This window comes from Hylaeus volcanicus, chromosome 6, assembly GCF_026283585.1.
Source record: "Hylaeus volcanicus isolate JK05 chromosome 6, UHH_iyHylVolc1.0_haploid, whole genome shotgun sequence".
Classification (NCBI taxonomy): domain Eukaryota; kingdom Metazoa; phylum Arthropoda; class Insecta; order Hymenoptera; family Colletidae; genus Hylaeus; species Hylaeus volcanicus.
Genome location: NC_071981.1, coordinates 9,190,045 through 9,213,740, shown reverse-complemented (window position 1 = coordinate 9,213,740; position 23,696 = coordinate 9,190,045). Strand labels below are relative to the sequence as shown.

Here is a 23,696-nt window from a genome sequence, read left to right as displayed (position 1 = left end):
ACGAATACAGCGATCGATTGAAATACTTTTCCAAGTTTCTTCTATCACATCGTATAAATCATTTAATTGTGAAAGCTTTTTGTTTTATTTTCTTTATCCACGTCGTTCCAAAGGTGCTCTATCGAATTTAAATCCGGCGACTGAGCAGGCTAACCCATGATTTTAACTTTATGTTCCTCCAAGAACCGTTTTGCCTTTCGTGACGAGTGTTTTGGATCGTTATCAGCCTGAAATATCCAGTCGGCTGGCAAATTTTCTCGACTAAATGGCATTAAATGTTCGTTTAAAATGTCGACATAAAGATGCTGGTCCATGATGCCATTAATACGGCAAATTGGACCAGGATCGTTTCTGGTCATACCATCCCAGACCATCGTAGAGCCACCTCTTTCTTTAACGATTGATTTTAAACACTTCGGATTAAATTCTTCACCCATTCGACGTCGTACATAAGTTCTTCCATCTGATCCTAAGCGATTAAACTTAGACTCGTCAGTAAAAATTACTTTCGCCCATTTCTCTCTTGTCCAGAGAAGATGGTCTTTAGCAAAGGCTAGTCTTGCCTTACGGTTCTTTTGACTAATAAATGGTTTTTTACGGGCGATGCGTCCTCTTAGTCCAAATTCATTCAAACGGCCCCGAACGGTGTGAACACTAATTTCTGTGTCCATTTGTGTGGAAATTTCACGATGAACATCAACCGCAGCCTCAAATCGGTCAGCTTCTGAAAGACGGTGTATCGTTCGATCCAATCGTGGTGTTGTTTTTCGTGGTCTTTCATTGCGTATTTTATTATCAACAGTGCCATTTACTTTAATATGTTTAAGTGCTTGAATGGACGACGTTAATTAAGATTTTAAGACGCTCAGAAATTTTACGAAGCGTTAATTTTTCATTCCGAAAGCGGAGAATTTCTAGACGTTGGACAGTTGTAACATGTTTGCCACGACCCATTTCTATGTGCGAAAACTGATATACCTAACTGCACTTTACATATGGTATTACTACTTGTACTTTATAATCACATGAACTTACCAAAATGTGCGTTGAAAATAAGAAACTCAGTTTTAGATGCTCTCCAAAAATGTCCTTATTTCAAGTCTACTATTTTTTTTATATTAATTAAACGGCGTTAGTAATTAGAACTATACAGCTTTGTAAAGCTTAGGAAATGTACTTCTGAAGTATGGAAAGACTAAAGGAGATATACCAATCGGGACTGCAGAACAACGTCTTATATGATAACAAAACATTTTTCCTATTTATATGCTCGCCACTGTATATCGTAGTCTGTGCGCACTTGCGCCGCGAGTGGACGAAATATTCATAACTTCAAGTTCGGGATTTTGCTAACAGTTTTCTAGTAACATTCTTAGGGAGTTGGATCTCCTTATACAGTCTTCATGGTTTGCACATTTGCGGACGCTACTTTATTTAGACAAGCGACGCTACTGGTTGTACTTATACTGTGCCTGAGCTAACTACGAGAACAATCGCTCCTCGAAGGCAGCGCGAATTGAAGTGAGAACGCGCCTTTACGCTTCTGAAGAATATAGTTCAATCCGCCTCCTTCCATTTTTGTAGTAGGTTGACATTTTCGAGTAGGAAGCATGAGAACTTAGAGTGCCACAGTTTGCACTGAGAGAGCAAAGGGTTAATGCTTAACTATTATATTCGGGTGTTTAACACGAGAATGATGTGCCACTGTTCATGTCGTTCGCTTGCCCTCTAATTGGTCTTTTCACCCCTATTCTTGTACATCGTTTTAGCGCTTAATTGCCTCGAATATTTGAAGTAAAATGGCTGACAGCTCAATCGGTATTAATTAATCATAGAATCGAATAAAATAGGGAAATATTAAGAATTTCAGGTTAGAAGTTACAACGAGATGGCGTTAGTGTAGCCACCTTTGGTTCAGAATACTTGTTACGTTAGGGTCATTCCACAGGAAATCGAACACTAAATGGAACAGCATCTCAGACTTTGTGCAAAGGGTATAGCCGGATAAGGGGGTCCAAAGTGCCCTCGAGCCAAACTGGGCAATGAACATATCAATTAATAGAGTGTTTAAAAAAACCATTTGTACCAAGTTTCAACCCCGTACCCTTACTGGAAGGGCAGTTACAGGGAAAAATGCAATTTACAGTTTAACCTGTATATCTTTTGTTGTACTGTATCAACAATTTTGAAAAAAATTACAGATATTATACTTTATGGCGTATGTGTTTGTGAATTTTTTCAGAATTTTTGACTTCACAATGAATTTTTAACAAATTCGAAAGGTTTAAAAATATTTTTTTTTAATAGAAATATGAAATGACTACGTTTATATTTTTACACTGTTAGTGTTTTGTTATGGTTATTAATCTATAATTTTTTCCGATTTTTGGGAGCGATGGAACGATATTGGAAAAATCAAAAACCAATATTTGTTTATATTATTATCTTAATTTTTCATATGACCATGTTCATATTGTGATAGTTTTAATAACTTATTACCGTTATTAATATATAATTTTTTCAGATTTTTTGTAGAGGTGTAAAACATACAAAAAAATTATAAGTCATTATCTATTAACTTTTTGTTCGCAGAAGAGTAATATATTCGGGTAATTGATATTTTTACTGCATCGAATGGTCATTATATACATGTTCAAAATAGTTTTACATGTATCAAATAATATAAAATTTAGAACATTGAAAATGTCCAAAAAGACATCAATGAATACTTAACTTTAACATAAGTCATTCCCAACATCATTTGCCCACTTTCAAAGATCGGAAAAAATTACTGATTAATAATCATAACAAGACACTAACAATGCAAAAATATAAACGTGGTCATTTCATAATTTCTATTAAAAGAAAAATATTTTCAAACTTTTCGAATTTTTTAAAAATTCATTTGGCAGTCAAAAATTCTGAAAAAATTCACAAACACGTAAGCCGTAGAGTAGAATATCTGTAATTTTTTTCAAAATTTTTGATACTGTACAACAAAACATATTCAGTCATTTCATAATTTCTATTGAAAAAATATATTTTTAAAATTTTCGAATTTTTTAAAAATTCATTTTGTAGTCAGAAATTCTGAAAAAATTCACAAGCACGTACGCCGTAGAGTAGAATATTTGTAATTTTTTTTCAAAATTTTTGATACAGTACAACAAAAGATATACAGGTTAAACTGTAAATTGCATTTTTCCCCGTAACTACCCTTCCAATAAGGGTACGGGGTTGAAACTTGGCAGAGATGGTTTTTTTTAACACTCTATTAATTGATATGTTCATTGATCAATTTGACCCCCTTATCCTACTATACCCTTTGCATCATAGTGATAAATGCGACTTCTGCTCAAGAAACTTTATTCCTCGGAGAATATCAAAGTTGTATGTCGTTTAGTTGATTTTAAATATACTTTTTCCAATATGCATTTCATTCCCCGTTTAAATCGTTCTATACTATAAGCTTGTATCGTTTGTTTATACCAATTGATTGCCGACTGATACTGTCAATATTAAATTAGAAGTTGTACTTATCGTTTCGGCGTGTCGACACGAAATACAATCTGCGTATGCTCCGCGAACAGGTGAATTCCTCTAAGTCTACGGTAATGTCTCCGCGAATACCAGGAAGTCTTCCGTCGACCAGGTTGCGGAAACCAACTCCAGTCACTTTGACATCGTCACAAAACAAGTCTTCCAACGCGCTTGCGAACAATCGGAAGAATCGTCCGACCGATGGAAACGAAAAACTCGGTGAGTAGAAAGATTAATCATGAAATACATCGACATCGAACCAATTAAAGTTTGACGACTTCATTGAATGCATCCAGAAGACCACAATTTACTAAGCTGCTTTGTGAGCTATGTGAACCTGGCACCCGACTTTTCAAAAATTAATTTTTTTTTATGGAAAATGATAGTATTTCGTTTGAATGAAGTTTTCAAAAATAGGTATACAGTAATATCTCCATGAATGCACAAATATCTCTAGCATAAATGCACAGAAACCATTTCCATCACTGGCGGGTATACTGATGTTTGTCGCAGAGCGTCGAACGTAGACAAGGACAGCGAGTAAAGAGTAAGACAGAGCGAAAACGCCGAGATATGTCGGCGAAACAATGTAATGCAACGGTGAAACTTTTTTATTATTAACTTTCTTGTTGTAAAACTTTTACCACCATATTCCAGACATTTTTCTGATTCAAATAAGATCGAACACGATATAATTCGGATGATATTTACTCTCCATCTTTTTTTATTATTTTATTTTATTATTAATAGTTAATGTTCTACGATATGATAAGTTGTTACAAGTAAATACGTTGCGAATTCCGTCGTGTTTGGTATCATTTTAATCAGAAAAATGTCAAGAATATGATGGTAAAAGTTTTACAACAAAAAAGTTAATAATGAAAAAGTTTCACCGTTGCATTACATCGTCTCACCGACATACCCTGGCGTTTTCGTTCTGTCCTCTTCTTTATTCGCTGTCCTTATCTGCGTTCGAAGCTTGTCGGAAAAAATCAGAGAATGTATGAACTCTACTATGAACGCACCAGTCAGTCCCGAGTTTGTCCATTGTATGAGGTCTCTGTGTTTTCGCTCCGTCCGCTTCTTTATTCGCTGTCCTTTTCCACGTTCGAAGCTTGTCGGTAAAAATCGGAGAATGTACGAACTCTTCCATGAATGCACCAGTCAGCCCCGAGTTTGTCCACTGTATGAAGACTTTATGTTTCCTCTACGTCATCTTCCTTTATTCGCTGGTCTTCTCCTCGTTCGATGCTTGTCGGCAAAAATCAGAGAATGTACGAACTCTACCATGAATGCACCAGTCAGTCCCGAGTTTTTGCATTTATGGAGACTTTACTGTAACAATATAAAACGCCACCAACGAAAATCTGTTTTACCGATAAGGTATGGCTACAAGGCAATATGGCGTCGAAATTGTCAGTCAAATATGGTAAAATGCCCTCTTAACTACTAATAACTTCTGAACAAGTAGATTCCTCGTCTTAAAACTACCATTTTCGGATTTTTCTTGACAAAATCTACAGAATTATGTAAAAAAACTTTTCGGTCCATCAAAGTAAAGTGCACCCAAAAAAAAATATTAGGATATTGAGGTAAAAAAAAGACGATTAGTTTATCAGATATATTAAACAATTGTCTGTAATGAAGAAGATGCTCAAACACTTCGTGGAAAAGTTGTAAACATACTTCGTACACCGAAACGATTGCAATGTGCAACAATAAGAATCAGAAATCACCCTAATTATGTAATGAAAAGCGTTGTAGAAAATTCGCAGAAAGTAATGAAGAAGCGTTCGCGGTTTGTGGTATTGTTTTTTTGATAAATTATATTAAATGAGACACGGTCAAATCGCGGCGCCACGGAAATCGTGACCTCCCCGTTGTCGACAATAACAAACTTAAGGTAGAACGTTTTTTAAAAAATAAAAGTAGACTATATACGGGGTGACCCAGAACTCCTGTATTTTAAATTATTAACGAAAAACACTGACCAATCACAACGCGCGCTCAGCTAGCTACGCCGCGTAACCAACCAGTCCTGACATCGAGCTTATACTATACTGTGATTGGTCAGTGTTTTTTGTTAATAATTCAAAAATGAAGCTCCCACCGACATTTTTGCAAAGGAAATTATTGGTCGGAATCGTGTCAGCTATCCCCCCATTTCCGGTTTTTATAGGAGTTCTGGGACTCCCTGTATAAATCTATAATACAAACGTGCAATTATAGATTCATCCTACAGAAAGGACACGTGACAACTTTGGTGACCCATGACAGTTTCAGCATTTGTTTCTCCCAGAAATTTCAATTATTTGTAGTAGAAATAAGCATTTCATAAATATGTCCAATATCGTTACAGATACCGGGATGAATACAACGGAATTGCCGATATCTGAGAAAGATATCGATCAAAGTAGTCGGGCTCAAGAGATCGCGGTGACCTTGGCGGATCCTCCGACTTCACAATCATCGTCCACCGGTACACTCGACTTGATAACTACTACATCATCAGACTTCTTAATCTACTTAATTAAATGATCACGTCACATAGCTCACGATTGTTCATGGATCATCTGGGATATAACCTTTCATCGCAATCTTCGACTTATACCACATCAATCTCTTTCTTGGGAGTCAATCGATACAATTGAAACTTTTTTCCATTCGTCGATATTTCTCTGAACGCGCAGCAATCACGAAGCCTTTGACAAAACTCTGGTCGTCATAAAAAAACTAATCGCATTTTTCTTCTTTCAAAGAGGTACATCGCTGTTGGGGTTCAGTTAGAAACTTAGAAACTAACTAATCGTTCGTCGGCTCTACCTCGTCTTTATTACCACAGTCGTTCATCCGTTTCGCTAATTTCTGTGTTACTTCTATGACTCGCATTCCCACTATATAATTTCAATCATTCGTTCTTCGCCTAGTTCATTATCGTCTTTCAACTATGTTTTACCAACGTGCAATGCAAAAATACTAATGCAACCATATACAGGGTGTCCCAAAAATGTTGTAACATCTTGAAAGGGGTGGTTCGGGAGGTGATTTGAAACAACTTTTTCCTAAGCGAAAATGTTCTCCGAGGCTTCATTGAGGAGATAAACCACAAACTGAGACTGTTTATGCATTTTTTTAGATGTCCGTGGCCTGGAAGTCAAATGCTTGGCGTGGCCAGGCAAAGCAGTCTCAGATCATCAATACCCATATTTTCTCTCTCACAGACTTTCACATAATGTGTCAGTTTAAAACACTGACAATATGAGTACATTTTCAGTATTTTACATTAAAATAATTCTTATTCATCAAAACGTTGACCATACCTGGCCACGCCAAGCATTTGACTTCCAGGCCACGGACATCTAAGCCAATGTATAAACAGTCTCAGTTTGTAGTTGATACACGATTTAGCTTCTTCATTTCACCACCACAGTGTGGAACAGTCAGTTTACATGAGTTGTCATTAGGGTCTGAACGTCTGCACTGTTGAACACAGCATTTTAGCTGTGCATAGTTGAAAAGCACCGAATTTTATATTATGTTACACAGTGTCACCTTGCACTTTACTGGAAAGGACCTTCATGTACTGGCTGCTCATTTCGATTTCACATCTTTTTCTACTTTCTTGAATTTTTTTAGGGGGATCTTCTATTTTTCTATGATTACTCTTTAAGTCCTCCACTTTTTCATGTGCTTGATGTAATTTTTTTTACTATTTTGAAGTTTTTTATGAGAATCTCACTTCTTTTTACAAAGATAATTTGTATAGTGATAACCATATACTTCCCAATACAATATCACTACACGTAGCCTTTAAAATAATTATTCAATTTGCGGCGTCCAAATGTCACAAATACAAATTGACGGGTTATACAGGTTAGAAATAAACGAGCGACGTTAGCGGCAACCATATTACCTTCGACCATACATACATGGACTGCTCAAGCTATAGTGTAGTCAGTAACCAAATTGAGCTCTATCCTAACTGGAGTGTGAACTGTGAGAGAGAAGCCGGTCCGAGAGAGATGCAAGATGAGTGGTTCCGGTGGTACTATCCTATAGCAAATTTATGTGTGGAGGGAGAACAGACTCCTCTTTGTTTGAATTTCGCGGCACTAGGAATTATTTACAGATTAATTATGTACAGATTTAAACTTTATTTCCTTTTTATTTATATATAAAACGATAGAAACATTAATAATAATGACATAATAATGAAATAGTATACATAATTTACATAAATTACTCACTCGACAATGCTCAGCGAAGCTCGGGTAGGTTATGTTACGGCATACGTTTGTTCCCCCTCTACAAATAAATTTGCTATAGGATAATACCGGAACCACCCATTTTGTATTTCTCTGGGACACCGTCGCCTCAACTTCTTATAGGAGTTCACACTCCAGTTAGGATAGAGCCAATGGTAACCAACATCTCCCATGCCAAAGTAACGAGTAAGCAGTTGTGCGCAAGCGCTACAGTCAATGGGCGATAGCAGCGGGTAAAGGCGCGAATTGAAATTTTGGATGGTTTGTCGAACTACTCTTCGACCATTGGTCAAAGCTCCAGTCAGCCTGTCATCGAGATGGAATTTTTGCTATAGTCTCGAATTCGACGCATGCGCATTAGCGTCATGTCTCACATTTGGTATGAAGATGTTGGTTATGTTCTGCTCAGTGTATAAAGAGTAGGCTTGAGCAGTCCATGTATACATGTACATATAGTCAAAGCATATTACAATTCCGGCCGACGAGCCCTGCCGACTGATTCCGAGAGTCGACGAATCGACGAACGGCCTTAGCTCTTATCGGCTAAGTGTTGACAAAAAAAATCAGAATCAGAATCAGAAGAAAAATCTACAATTTCTAACAGATTCATGACATGATATTACGATATCTCAGTTGTACATGGACCGATTTTATTGATTTTGGTTTTATTCGAAAGCTTACATGCGATTTACATAAGAAAAATGCCTTTAAATTTAGAAGATATTGCAGGCGTGATTAGATATTAATGAAAGAAGTTTCAGGTTAGGTTGGAATCGCAGTTTTACGAGTAAAAGATACGTGGTAGCGTCAGCGCCAGTGCAGTGTACAGGGTGGCGGAAATTTTTTCATGTACTTGGCGTCGAGACGCTACCGCGTCTCTAGATTGACGGAAAACATTGACCAATCAGAGCGCGCGTATACCGTTGGAGCGGCCGCGGTAGCGTAGGCTCCGCGCTCCCCGACCAATCAGAGCGCGAGTATGCCAATGGAGCGCCCGCTGATTGGTCGAGGTTTTCTGTTAATATCTCCTTAACCAAATCTCGGACAACATTTTCGCTAAGGAAAAAGTTGTTTCAAATCACCTCTCGAACCACCTCTTTCAAGATGTTACAACATTTTTGGGACACCCTGTATAACTCGAACGCACATCGATACTCTCATTCTCTCCCTTTCTCTGTCTCTTTTGTCTGCATCCTTACGTCAGCAGGCATCTTTTGTTCTTCATGCCTGGATACGTCACGTGCGTGCTAACGCATCCTCTTTGCCATCCCACTGTTGGTGCTAACAGGACTTTTCTAGTTTTTTTTTCACCCTGAGGGATGAAAATAATGTATGGGGTTACACGATCAGGTCGACCATCGTTAAGGAATGCTCTAAGGCGCAGGATAAGCACTACGCTAGCACCTAGAACAGACGCGACAACGAGTAGGACTACCATCGGGTTCGCGGCGATTCGCAGAGATCGACACAAGCCAAAGACGAAGGATACACCTCAACAGAACGTAACGACGAGACCTAGACGGCCGCAGGTTATTGACTATGATTATTACGAGGACGAGGAAGAGCCTGTGATCGCCAAGTCCACCTATAACGGGAAGCTATTCCTCACGAACAAGGGTAACATCCGTTGCCTTGATCAAGGGAATTTCCCGCATCCGTACTCCTGCAAAAAGTTCATCACTTGCGCGAAAATGGTGAACGGTTTGGTGGTCGGTGCTGAATACACCTGTCCTGATAAACTGTCGTACGATCCGGTTGGAGGCATTTGCAACTGGTCCGCTGGACTCGGCTGCAAAGAGTAACGCGTTATTAATTTTCACTGTTTTCGCAATCAGATTTACGAGATCGAAATACGAAATTTTAAGTGGAAAGAAACGAAACAAGGTGAAGCATTTTAAACGGAACAATACATGGTAAGCTTCAAGAGGGACATAATTTGATGTCACTAGATCTTTGATAGGTGAAGGTGTCTATTTACGCAGGTATAATAATTGCTTTGTTGTTTCTCCATTGGCGAAACTAATAATCGGAACGACAACCCTTTTGAACAGTGATGGGCAAAACCCTAGGCTTCGAATAAATCTGAAGTTTGCCGATGTGTTTGTCTCGATTCCTTCTGTGGAAAATGTTCAAAAGAGGAAACGAGACAAACATATCGGTAAACTTCAGATTTATTCGAAGCCTAGGGTTTTCCCCATTTCTGCTTTTGAATCATTTCTTGGCCCACTTTCAATGGTATTATTAAAAGTCGCTGCGATGGAAACTAATTTACTGCAGAGATCGATCAAACACTTTCATGTCCTCTATAATTGTTGCAGTCAAAAATTCTGAAAAAATTCACAAACACATACGCCGTGGAGTAGAATATACCGAATTTTTTTCAAAATCATTGGCACAATACAACAAAAGATATACAGTAATTTCATCATTTCTATTAAAAACAAATATTTTCAAACTTTTCGCATTTTTTCCTTTATAATTGTTTATACAGAAATATCTTGGATATCGGTAAAGTTTGTTACTCGGAATAATCTTCATTTCTGTTTATGTTTACTCGTTGACTGTCCCCTTCGAATAGTCCGTTGAGGTTTGACCAATTCCGATAAAAAATTCCCTGCTGTGCTTCGCGCATTAATAATTGGTAGTCCCAATTTTCGAAACACTACTGTATATCGTTTTTGCAATCACTATACAAATCATAGTATGTAAACAGACATTCGATCATTATATCCATGAATATTCGTATCAGTCTGCTGTCTGCTACCGACCAAAATGCTTTGTAATAAAAACTTCTACAATGTGTTATACGAAAACGGAAAAAATTGATATAATTTGTGCATTTGTGTGGATGCTGAAAGATTTCCTGATCGTAGTGTATTTTATATATACGTGCAGTGGCAATGTGCATCGTAAATAAATAAATCACTGAAGTGTTTCGATCGGTTTTTTGAGGTAAATTATTTTTCATCGTACTTGACCTTGAACGACCTTCGATAACCCTTGACCATACAGGTAATTGTACGCGTTTTAAAATGTTCTGTTGAAAAGTAATTAAAAGACACCTCGTTCCATAAAAAAAAAATTAAGTTGACTTTCACATCTTGTCTATAGCTCAACCTACTAAAAAATATTGACATTAGGTTATGTTATCCTTAATACCAAGCAAGATTGGTATGATTTTGTTCTATCGTTTCGTTTTGTGCAAAGTGAAACGATTTCCATATCGATTGTTCGTGCAATGGAGCGATATCACTTTAATGCTTATGAACGCAGATAGCCATAATCGATGGAAACAATAAATGGTGATATCATCATTAAAACGTTTCTTCGTGTAAATATTCTAGAGTTATTGTATATAAGTAGAATTAGCTTACGCTATCGCGTAACGTATCGACGATGTATTAACTTATGCGTTCTAGTGCACCGTTCAACATCGAAAAACGCTCTTAATCGTGCCTTCATTTTTTCTTTTTTTCTTTTTATGAAGTACATGCAGGGTCGGTTTTAGCAATATTGGTGCCCCGGGCAAGATTATCGTGGCGCCCCTTCAGGGGTATATACAGGGTGTCCCAAAAATGTTGTAACACCTTGAAAGGGGTGGTTCAGGAAGTGATTTCAAACAACTTTTTCCTTAGCGAAAATGTCCGAAGTTTCGTTAAGGAGATATTAAGCGAAAACCCCGACCAATCAGAACGCGAGTATGCCGGTTGAGCGGAGGCTACACGATAGGTGGTCGCGCTCATACGCTACCGCAGGCGCTCCAACGGTATACGCGCGCTCTGATTGGTCAGTGTTTTCCGTTAGTATCTCCTTAACGAAGCCTCGGACAACATTTTCGCTAAGGAAAAAGTTGTTTCAAATCACTTCCCGAACCACCCCTTTCAAGGTGTTACAACATTTTTGGGACACCCTGTATATCGGTATATTCGTATACTAAGGACACCGGACTGCAACGCCCCCAAAAATCTGGCGCCCCGGGCAGTTGCTCGACGGCGTCCCCCCCCCCCCCCCCAAATGCCGACCATGAGTACATGTAGGTACTTACTTTCGAGTCTATCCCTAACGAGCAATTTACAGTTGTAAATTTATGTACGGCGGAAGTTTTTGTATTCGGAATAAAAGCATCGTTTAACCACACTGTTAGAAATTTTTATTTAAATATCCTTCGTTATATCGCCCGCGTGATATGACGCATACTGGGTTAACTTTTGGAAACAATATTCCAAGCCTTGTCGCCATTACACCAGTAGAAAAAGTTGAGCGAGTTTCCCTTCCTTTTCAAAGGCTTATTGTTGGTTCGTTTTTTTTTCCTTTCTCGTGTTCCGATTTTACAATACCGAGTTCGTCACGAGCTTAGTAAGATGAAATTTGGCAAAACTAGAATAGAAACTTGTCGTCGGGTGTATGAACTTATGCGATGCGAGACGACTATGACTGTGCCGGGCGGATGTTCGAATCGAATTATAATCGTAACAATTACATCGAGTAGAATAAAATTATAAGAATTGTAATTATATGTATATACGATTATCGATGAGAATGTTTACGTGTATATAGTATGACACGATATGACCGAGACTCTCGAAAATACAATTTTCGAACGAAATTTCGTTTCAACTGTATACCTACATCATACGTATACTGTACGCTTTCGAATTTATTATACGTTTTGATATCATGAATATTCCTTTCCGGTGTATATGTATGCATGTGAATAGTGCATGTGTGTGCGTGTGCGTGTTGATGTCTCTAATTGTATACCGTTTGGTAGATTCTTCTGTGCTTCTTTTCATGTGATTCGTCTTTGAAAAAGCCCAATACTTTTTTGTTGTTTTCTTTAACGAAAATAAAGGTACGAGAAATTATGTGAACTCTGAAAAACGCATTAAGATAGACAATGAAGAAAGCATTAAGCCTCAAGCGAAAAAAAGTAGTTACAGTATACTTGTTTTCTTTCTCTCGAATAAGTAATTGCATTTCACACACGAGCAACTTTCATGATCTTACAATAATAGTAATAATAATAATATTAATAATAATAATAATAATAGTAATAATGATTTGGACAATAATGATTCGACTAAATGAGGTTTTCAGGCTGCAGCGTGTAAGACTGTGATCTCTGTTACACATGACACAAGAAATGGCAGCTGCTATTTGGAAATTTTACATAATAGGTCCTATATATATTACAGTGGCCTTTCGTTTTATATCACTTCTCTCGAAATATTTATAAAAATAAATACTTTGAAAAAGGTGGCTTCGTTCACTACCGTAATTAATTATCGGAGCAGTAATAAATAATCATTTAATTCGAATAAATAAATAATTTGCTTTCTTTAGCATCGTTTCGCGTTTGTATCGTTTAATATTACGATCTGCGAAATATAAAGGCGGCTTATTCTTCTCGTTTAAAAAATTCGTATACGCCGCTTATATAAAAAATATGAACGTTATATTCGATTATCGAGCGTTATGTTTTCTGGATCCTTAGCGAGAAAGTCGATTCGTACGTTTTTAAGGATTTCCAAAAAATTCGTCTGTATCGTTAATAATACCCTCAATTTACACACACATATTATTCATATATATATATATATGAATTTCCGCACGGTACGCAAACTTTGAATTATACCTTACGTTCCAGTTAAGTGACTCCTCAAAGTCATTTTACTCGATGAACTTGACTTTACGCGATAAACAAAAAAAAAATCGCTGACCCGCAGGAACGTATTTAGGAACTGTGGGACGCCCACATTTTTCGAACACAACTAATATAATTGCTTCTCGGTTAGATAAATTAAAGATTATTTGAAAAAGAGTAAATTACATGAAATTAAATGAAATGCGTTAAATTTTCATTTTTTTGTCCTTTCCTTTGTATGAAGAAAGAGTTTCGATTATATTTAACGATACGTAGCTACAATATCGATGCCAGCGATAATTATATACGCAATAAATTGTTCAATCGCGTTCTCCTTTTTCTTTCCGTTTTTTTTATCTCTCTTCCTTTGTTAAATATACTATTCGTTTTTTCGACATAGATTCGTTTCATTCCTTTTCTGGAACGCTTGCGAAAAGGAAATGCTTATCATTTTCTTTATTAGTGGTACTCGTGTGACTTCTCTCGGGGACATTTATATACAATTGAAGAATTAACTTACTAATTATAGGATTCATCGTAGCCATAGGTAAGAAGCAAACGTTCTTAAAGAGCCTGTTGCGTTCGATTGTGTGTTACTATTTTAACGTTAAGGTATCTAAATTGGGACACTTATTGTCACTGTACAGACTTAATTTAAGTACGTACCACCTACGTTGAACGCTATACGAGGATTTTATTCCGCAATGGAGGTAGACATCCTAGCAAAATATCGGTGTATCAAAACTTATCAATATGCCTTTATCAGATTCCTTCACGTTAAAATAATATCACGAATACAAAACTGATAACACTCATAACGCGTATAAACTATTAGAACCCCTTTTCTTACAAACGCTCCGAATATTGTACTGTACTCTTTGATACTAAATAATGATTCCTTAATCGCGTTGATATTCTTGACTTGTAAAGGTGCGTTAGAGTACCAAAAACGTAAACCAAACTTTTCGGATATCATTTGACTTGCTTTTTAAATGGAAATCGTCCAAAAACATTTCCTCGTTTTTTTTTTTCATCTTTCTTTGATATGTAAATTTACAAATCGGATTCGCCGTACAAAGCGGTGGAGAAAGAACGATAATCTAATGCTCCAGGAGGAGCATTAATTCCTTTGTAAGGAGGCATTCGTTGAATGCAGTATTCGGCCTGGTCAGGTGGTAGTTCTCTCCTCAATTCATCGGCCAAGATGAAAGGCTGTAAAACACGATAATACATTATAAATACATTTGTAGATTTATTTTCTTACTACTTTTCCGAAGCCAATCGAAAAGTAATGAAATAGAGACTTCTTTAAAGCAGAAAATATTCTTCCTTGACATTACAAAACGAAGTGTAATTATTCTGTAAAAATAAATGCAAACCTTGTCACCAGCAAGTATACGGAAGCTATCGATAACTTGTTCAGCCGTGTCAGTGTCCGTAGATTCACGCGTCATGAAGTCCAAGAATGCATCGAAGTGAACGTAACCAGAGTTATTTGGATCAACAATAGCCAAGATACGCTGGAAATCGATGTCACCTTGCCTGTCCTTACCAACAGAATAACCCAGAGAGACGAGGCAGGACTTAAATTCATCAGGAGCCAATCTTCCTGTTCGGTTCTTATCGAAGTGATTGAAACTGCTGCGGAATTCATTAAGCTGTTCTTGCGTAATGCCCTACAATACACATAAAACGCATACGTACATAAATGCAATTATTTCAATTATAACTGAGAAAAAAATGTAATTGCATCCAAAGAAATTTACCTTCGAGTCCCTGGTAAGAATTTGATTTTCAACTTCATTGATGTTACGATTTATCGAAGTCAAAAGCTGCTCCCAACCAACTCGTAGTGTCTCCATTGTGTATTGAGTGTATCGATTTTCGAATATCATTCCTTCCTGGATAGCTTGGTGAATCTTCTCCAATTCCTCAAGGTGAGCTTTGTACTGGTATACCGCCTGTTCGTATTCTTTCAAACGATGCAGCTGATCTTCCAGAGTTCCCTGAAAAATGAAATTATATCTTAATATCTTAGTACTTTCGTTTGGAAAATAATACATTTAAATGAATTATTTACCTGGAGACCGAGACCAATAGCTGTAACTGCGTCTAACTGACGTTCTATCCATGGTCCAACAGCATTGGCTTTTTCAGCAAACTGTCGTCGAAGCAGTTCATTATCTATTTACTTAATTAAGAAATCATACGTTGATTTATAGAATGAACAACATATTTAATTTTGAGATTTACAAGAATCTTTTATGATAAAGTATGTAATTAGAAAAGGATACTTTGTTGTTTACGAAGTTCAGCTTGCAATGTACCATCACGTTGTGGAACGAGTTGCCTAACATCGCTCCATTTCTTCGTAAGGTCCTATCGCCAACATTAAAGGAAATGTAATAAGCCTAAACGTATTTAAAAATCTACAATTATTGCAACTAATACAATCTTCAAAAACGACATCTTTCTTGGTTATTCGAACACATATTTTTGTCTCGTCTTTCAATAGGCGATTTCTTTAAATTATAAAATTCATTTACCAATGCAGTGAGCGTAGTATACGGGTTTTCAAGGCCACCGGGGATTTGGAACTGTTTGACTATTGACTCAACTTCACGCACTAATCCCACAATTGAGTTGTACTCTTTGTCAGCTTCACCGAGAGTTGCTTTAAACGCAGCATGAGCATCCATTAGTCCTTGGATTTCCTCCATCGTGTGAACGATAAACATATCCACTAGATCCTCTCTGGTTCCGTCTAACCAATTGTTGAATGGCTAAGAAATGCATAACGATAAGATAAACCCCAGTAAAGTTCTCCACCAGAGATAGGCAAAATTCCCATCCAGATACAAATATTCGTACAAAATTCTGCCCAACACCGTTTTTCTACAACGAATAAAGCAAACTCACAGCAGCTCGTTTAGCGAACTCCAGATGCAAAACGTCGATCTTTTCGAGAATACGCTCAGCTTCGTCTAATGCTTGACGTCTACGCTGAGTAAGAGTACCGAGACGATCCCATTGATCGCAAATTCGTTGACATCTGGCGTTAACGGTTGCGCTGTCGTGGTACTCCAAAGCACTGGAAGAACAAGTTTATAGATATTGAAGTTCGTTCGCAGAATTTCCTGTTAAATTACGAGATATCAACTATTTTATAGTATTACTTCAGTTCTTGTGCAATAGCAGCTATTTGTTCTACGCGATCTTGATGAGCTGCAAGGTCGGACTCGAAGGCCTCGTGTTTCTTCTTCAAAGCCTTGAGTTCGTTGAGTTTACATTGTCGGAAATGCTGCGACGTGAGCATCTCTTCCTTTCCTGCGGTCCATTCCTCGTGAGCGTCAGCTTTGTGCTTGAATTTCTGAGCTAGATGCTCGAGTCGTTCAAGACGCATCATTTCTGATAGTAGCCATTCTTCGAATGATTTCTCTGCTAACTCCAAGCCTATAATCGAAACAAATAATAATTGATTTTTAAACTTGTAAGTGCAGTATTTTAGTCATAGGAATTCGTTATTAATAAATGATACATGGCTTATTTAAATCTGAGACACAGGTTGTTGAACAACCCTCCCCGAAAAGTTCAGAGTTTTAAAAAACTATCTGTTTCCATGGAAGAATATCTTTTATATTTTTTTACAAAATGATTATGCATCACATTTACATAGGCCATGTTATTTAATACGTATAATATGTGTTACCTTTCCAGGCTTTATTAATGTCCGAGACCATTTTGCCTTCTGTTGGCATATACGCGGGCCGATTGCTCAGTCTCAATTTCGTTTGTAAAGTATTGAAATTCGTTTCGAGTTTAGCCTTCTGCTCAACGCGTGGTGGTTTGTGCTTACGACGATACGTCCTATATTCTTCCAGTTTCTTTTGACAACCAGCAAGAGAGTTATCAGTTTGACGACTGGCCAACCAAGGCATTGTTCGTCTTATCCATTCCAATAAATCGGATGCCAGACGTTCATACTCTTCCATAAGCCTTTCGTTTTCTTGATTAACTTTCAGAACTTTGCAAATTCGATTCGCAGCTGTCTCTGCCTACAATAAGGAGCAAACACATGTATTTCATGAAACAAAAATACATTCTTCCATATCATGCAATCATAGTTTACGCATACCCAGTACACTTGGTTGTCCCTGTATCCCCACCCTCACCCAAACAAATATTTCATTTCTCATGGATATCATAAGAAAGACTAAAAAAAATATGGTTATTTGTGAGATTCATGGTAAACAAAATAATTTTTGAGGAAATTTTGAAAGTGATAATTGTATTGTGAAATTCTTGAGAAAAAAAATATTGTTTGTGGGAGTTTGGGAGTGCGTAGTGTTGCTTACAAGAGTATTGAGAGTAGAAATATTGCTTATAAAGATTAAAGAATAATTCTCGTTTATATTATAACTTGGTTCATTGAACATTCACTGTACAAACTTCACACGCGCAATCGGACTGTTATTTATTCTTGGTTAATTACAAATGCCACACACACCTTTTGTGCACCACTAAAACAGTGGTAGTACGAAGAAACGTAGGTCATCACAGCCCTCTCATCAGTCTTTGGTGTATTTCGCATATCTAGAAAAACACATTCAAAGAAACTCAAACCATGCAGTGTTAGCATAATAATGTCCACTGTAAATTTTATTTATTCTTCATCAAAGAATAAAAGTGTAATCGATACTTGGAATTTGTTGGTACATTGAAGAGCTAACAAGTGCCTCTAAATAATAGTATTGTGATTTCATTGTACAGTATAAGGGTAACAAAAACATATATCGACAAATGAAAGAAGTCAATATTTTCTATGGGTGTGTCTAGTTTCTGAGGACAAAACAATTATAAACAATTATGTGATGGAATTAGCATGATCAAACACTGTTAAATAGTAAGCATACAATTTAATTGTATTAGTGAAGAATAGCACAGGTCGCTTTGTAACCAAAGTAAGGGAACAACACGCATTTCTTTACGCTGACCTGCTGAGCACCTTGGAACGCATGGTAGTAGCAGGACACATACGTCATGATTGCACGCTCATCTGGCTTGGGTGTGTTGATCAAATCTATATGATATTAAGGGAACATAATATTAAGAATTTATACGTTTAAATAACATTGAGAAAACTCATTTGATCATAGTTCCATCCTGTACACCAACAAAATGCCTAAAGCAATAGGATAAAAAATCTCTCGTATTAACCAACAGAATCAAAAATATGACACTTAATATTTGTTTCCAACGATAGGACCTTTTTATAACGGAATATACGATGTACTTACCGTCAGGATCTAACATGCGAGGAATGTCGAGATATTTCTCAGCAACATCGAAGGCAGTGTTCAAATTCTCTAGAGGATTATCCTTGCTAAGTTTATTGTAATCAATAAGATCAGGACGATGACGGTGGATGAGAGCACAAAATGCCAAGCCATCCTTGAACGACAGATGGAAGTTCTGAACATTGACATTCTTATATGGTGCTGTCTTGCGCTGACACCATAAGAGAAGACCCTCCTTAGCAGTCATCTCCTCCACAGAGATGTCTTGGATAGCAAATCTCAAAATTATAGTCCAGATCATACCCAAAGTCATCTTCAGGTTGCCATCCACGATTTCTGTTAGAAACTAAATAATAGTCTTACAAAGTTCTCAAATATTACAAGAAAACATTTGAAAAATAAAAGAAATACTAACCCTCCGCTCCTATAGAAACTAATTTAACGCCTTTACTGGCAATATAATCAAGAGCTTTGTTAACATTAGCAATCTTGTGGAATCTCATTTTGCCTCTGTCTGGTCTTGGAAGAGTTTCACCTGAAATTACCTCTAAGAGTAACATCAGCTTCAGCCCATTTCTAAAATCATCCTCGATTGATTCAATGGCAGTTCCTGCTTTACGAAGATGTGAATTACACCATGCTGTGAATGTCTAAAAACAAATAGAACAAATAACAATTACTAACAGGATTTTTATTAGGCTAAGCAGTATGTGATTTTAAGATCATGTAAAAATTTACTTATTTTCCATGTTACGTAACAGTACTATAACAATATGATTGATCTACCGTCAATGAAATAATACAATACCTAAGAGAATGTTATGACCAAGAAGAATTTAAAATAGGGAATTGAGCTTGACTGCTGCTTAGTGTATATTTTAGTAACGACCCCAATCCCTCCTGCTATATATATCTCCTGTCCTGGTTCTTAAACTGCTTCCTATTGCTCGGACTAAAGATTTTCAAAGCTTTGATATCTTAAAGCATGAAATTCTGCATACTTCAATACTTAATCAAAATCTCTGATCGTTATAATGAATCTTCAAGGACACATATGATGAATATAAATCAAACGATGTATATTATGCATCATATTTGATGATAAAATGTTTATAAAGTATCGTACTAATATATATAAAACAACAAGTAAATTTTTTCAGCAAATTTCTTGTCAGAGATACACACAAATCATTAATGAGAACATACTGTATAAAAAACCCACATATTTTATTGTAAATATTAAAATATAATTACAGAAGAATATTTAAATAAAGGATAAATGAAGGATAGAAAAAATACATTTATAAAATTCACGCTACTAAAAGTATTAACATACATTATATTATTTTGACGTTTACAGTTTGTAGATTAAAAGTATCTTCAAAAATTAACATAATCTTTGGGTTCAGTAAAATAATACAAAAAACTTAAGTTATAAAGACAAAATACAATTTATATAAATGTGTATATCATCATTATGTTAATAATACTAATAATATACTTAATTTCACGAACAAATTAATACAACATGAATTTTAAACTATTTTTAGTTTCTGTAATGTAGTAAAGATTTTGTAATCATAGGTAACGATAACATTAGTATATCGTAAAGTAAACTATGAATAACAGAATCGTAATCAACTTTGTGCCGTTGCAAGATACCCTGTGAGAACGCAAATAATGCGACATCAGCGACCGCGAATTTTTTTTCGAAGGAAGGCAGACAGAGAGAGAAAAATATTGTGTGAAATTTAATACGGGTAGCGTGAAGCGCGACCGGCCAAAATTGGACATGAGCCACCTTAACTTCTACGAGCGCTCTAAGATCTATTTGTAAAACATTGACTCCTCCCGCGCTGAGCTGCTAAGCATTTCGAAAACATTCTAATCTGTTTCATTTCCGACGAGGACATTGAATTTACAATATTCGCAGAGCGTTTTTATCACGTTCATTATCAAACTAGTTTCCTGCAACACTTGATCCTATTTCCCACAATCACAGTTAATTAAAACCCTTGAATCGGTTCGATTGCAAGTCGTTTATCATTTACAAACACGACTTCACAGATTGCTGAAAACGAACGCAATTGAAAAGTTTGAGAATATGTAAAGCTACTAAATACACTGTACAAACCCTTAGGTCGCGTTCGAATTCGCCGAACGGCATAAAAATGATAACACGGTAAAATTTATTTGCTGATAAAACATCAAATCTATTACCCACGAGAGAACCGCGATCGTATTTCCCGCGGCAACCAGAAATTCTGTTCCGAAAATACGTTTCGCGTGAATTCATGGAGAATTCTGTAACACCCGTTACTTCCTAAACGCTATGACTCTTGCATTCGTGTAAACGCTTGACGTCCTCTTTTTTTAGCAATCCTGCGTTGCAAGAGAACCGCAGCCATTACTATGGAAGAAGCTCTGTTATGTAAATTGACAGCTTTGCAAAATACAAAGGAGTCGAATTATGTAAACAAACGATTATAGTAAAATAATAATGCTGTTATATTACTTTCTTTAGTTACGCGTGTGACTTAACCTCTATAATTTGATAAACGAAAAGAGGGTATCATTGTTACCCCAAATACCAGATGTAAATCGTATTCTTATGGAAAAATATGCGTGCGTGATACTATAGTTCTATATTAACTATAAAAGACAATGAAAACCTTACGTAAGAGATTTTAAAATTCCGCCATGAAAAAAAAAATTTGAACGCCTCATTGAATGTATAACAAATATTTAAAGGAAAATTTAGGAATGGTATTTATTAACTGATACAAGTGGTATATTTAAACTACTACAAAAAATATACTCTAGAGTCGTTAAGCGACCTACAGGGTGCCCCAAAAGTGTTGTGACACCTTGAAAGGTGTGGTTCAGGAGGTGATTTGAAACAACTTTTTCCTTAGTGAAAATGTTGTCCGAGGCTTCGTTGAGGAGATACTAACGGAAAATACTGACCAATCAGAGCGCGCGTATACCGTTGGAGCGGCCGCTCTCGTACGCTACCGCGGGCGCTCCCCCGACATACTCGCGTTCTGATTGGTCGGGATTTCTTGTTAATATCTCCTTAACGAAGCCTCGGACAACATTTTCGCTAAGGAAAAAGTTGTTTTAAATCACCTTCCGAACCACCTCTTTCAAGGTGTTACAACACTTTTGGGGCACCCTGTATACCTTTTGACATTCCTACAGAACATTTTAGATTGTAAGGCGCCATCTACTTTGGGAACGCTATCTTAACCTGTACGTTGAATACTCTTCCTGTTACAGATACACATATTCGATACATTAAAAATAAATAAATCCGATCCAAAGAATCTAGTTTCACGTCAAATGTAAGTATTATGTCATTTGTTTAATAAAAAGAACGGTTTCTATTTGAATAAATAAAAAATCGAGAAACATCACAAATGCAAATCGCGAGTTCACTCGTCTTCCCAGGCTAACAGGTTGAAGTTTTGGAAGGTATATGATACGCTTCAATTGTTTTATTGAAACATAAACACCTCATAGCTAGTTGTAAATAAGATTGCAGAAAAATTGAGAATATATGAATATTTGGATGCTACTCCTTGAATGTCATTATTTGAATATTACTAGTTGAATACAGAAAAATTGGACAAGTAATCTTAGTTCTATTCGTAACGTACACTCGATAAATTCTGCCAATCGTTTTGCATTTAGATACACATGACCGAATTAGTAATTATTATTATGATTATTCGTATTCAACACTCGGAGCAAACGTAAACAAGAAGATATACCCACGTACGAAATTTTTACAGGTACCCGGAGTCGTGCTAAAAATAAGTGCAGTTAAACATGAAACGCCCTAAATACGATGCACATAATTCACGTAACCCAAATTCTAAATATCGCGCGTACATACGTCCACACCGCTTGTAAATTATATCTATTCTTAAAGTCTGGCATTGAATTTCTTTAATGAACCTAGCGATAAGACAACAATGTAACATTACTTCGAATATTTCTAATAGCTAACAATACTGCGACATAGAATGTTCATTCGTGTACATATATATTTTAATTTTTTAATTGCGTTCATCAAGAACGTAAAGAGTATTTGGTTATTTATCTAATTTAATTTAAGCTGAAGAAGAAAATTCGCGACCGAAGAAATTGAGTGATCCCGCTCAGGGCCGGTTCTAGCAATATTGGCGCCCCGGGCAAGATTATCGTGGCGTCCGTTCAGGGGCTTAAAATTGTTAAGAAAAGAAGACAAGGTAATAATATCAAACGATGAATCTGTAGATAGATTGTAAAGATTGTTAAACTACAATATACAGGGTGTCCCAAAAATGTTGTAACACCTTGAAAGGGGTGGTTCGGGAGGTGATTTGAAACAACTTTTTCCTTAGTGAAAATGTTATCTGAGGCTTCGTTGAGGAGATATTAACGGAAAACACTGACCAATCAGAACGCACGTATACTGGTGAAGCGGTCGCGGTAGCGAATGAGCGCGGCCGCCTAGCGCGTAGCCTACGGTCAACCGGCATACTCGCACTCTGATTGGTCAGTGTTTTCCGTTAATATCTCCTTAACGAAGCCTCGGACAATATTTTCGCTAAGGAAAAAGTTGTTTGAAATTACCTCCTGAACCACATCTTTCAAGGTGTTACAAAATTTTTGGTCACCCTGTATAGCAGCTTTAATAATCTACACCGGACTGCGACGCCCCCAAAAATCTAGCGCCCCGGGCGGTTGCCCGACCCCCCCCCCCCTAACGGCGGTCCTGATCCCACTTTTCCTTGAAATGCAACAATCTGACAGAAAATTGCAGAGTATAAGTTATCTAACAAAGCACAAATTACAATGTGGAGATGAGGGAACGAAGTTGGTACGTTACTGTAGGCACAAAGTTGTTGTAAATGATATTTACGGCGAACAGTTTACGATCACGTTGACGGTTTACGAAATTCT

At 36.8% G+C, this 23,696-nt stretch overlaps 2 protein-coding genes across 6 annotated transcripts in view; one reads left to right on the top strand and one right to left on the bottom strand.

Annotated features, from left to right (window-relative positions):
* The window catches only part of LOC128878835 (proteoglycan 4), a 56,938-nt gene extending 44,744 nt beyond the window's left edge, over nt 1–12,194 (top strand). The window contains exons 16-18 of the mRNA XM_054127392.1: nt 3,591–3,759; nt 5,900–6,019; nt 9,156–12,194. Of these exons, the coding sequence (XP_053983367.1) occupies nt 3,591–3,759; nt 5,900–6,019; nt 9,156–9,607 (741 nt within the window). The 3' untranslated portion in view covers nt 9,608–12,194. The remainder of the gene's footprint in view (nt 1–3,590; nt 3,760–5,899; nt 6,020–9,155) is intronic.
* Nucleotides 11,933–23,696, bottom strand: part of LOC128878836 (alpha-actinin, sarcomeric) — a 37,179-nt gene continuing 25,415 nt past the window's right edge. For 3 of the 5 annotated variants that reach the window (XM_054127396.1, XM_054127397.1, XM_054127394.1), the window contains exons 3-14: nt 19,162–19,396; nt 18,747–19,082; nt 18,444–18,529; nt 17,159–17,504; nt 16,626–16,902; nt 16,369–16,540; nt 15,996–16,232; nt 15,744–15,828; nt 15,530–15,633; nt 15,216–15,455; nt 14,829–15,125; nt 11,933–14,661 (exon numbers count right to left, since the gene is read on the bottom strand). In XM_054127396.1, the coding sequence (XP_053983371.1) occupies nt 14,503–14,661; nt 14,829–15,125; nt 15,216–15,455; nt 15,530–15,633; nt 15,744–15,828; nt 15,996–16,232; nt 16,369–16,540; nt 16,626–16,902; nt 17,159–17,504; nt 18,444–18,529; nt 18,747–19,082; nt 19,162–19,396 (2,574 nt within the window). In that variant the 3' untranslated portion in view covers nt 11,933–14,502. Of the gene's footprint in view, nt 14,662–14,828; nt 15,126–15,215; nt 15,456–15,529; nt 15,634–15,743; nt 15,829–15,995; nt 16,233–16,368; nt 16,541–16,625; nt 16,903–17,158; nt 17,505–17,956; nt 18,043–18,439; nt 18,530–18,746; nt 19,083–19,161; nt 19,397–23,696 lie in introns of all 5 variants that reach the window. The other 2 variants (XM_054127398.1, XM_054127395.1) reach the window with 2 other exon arrangements.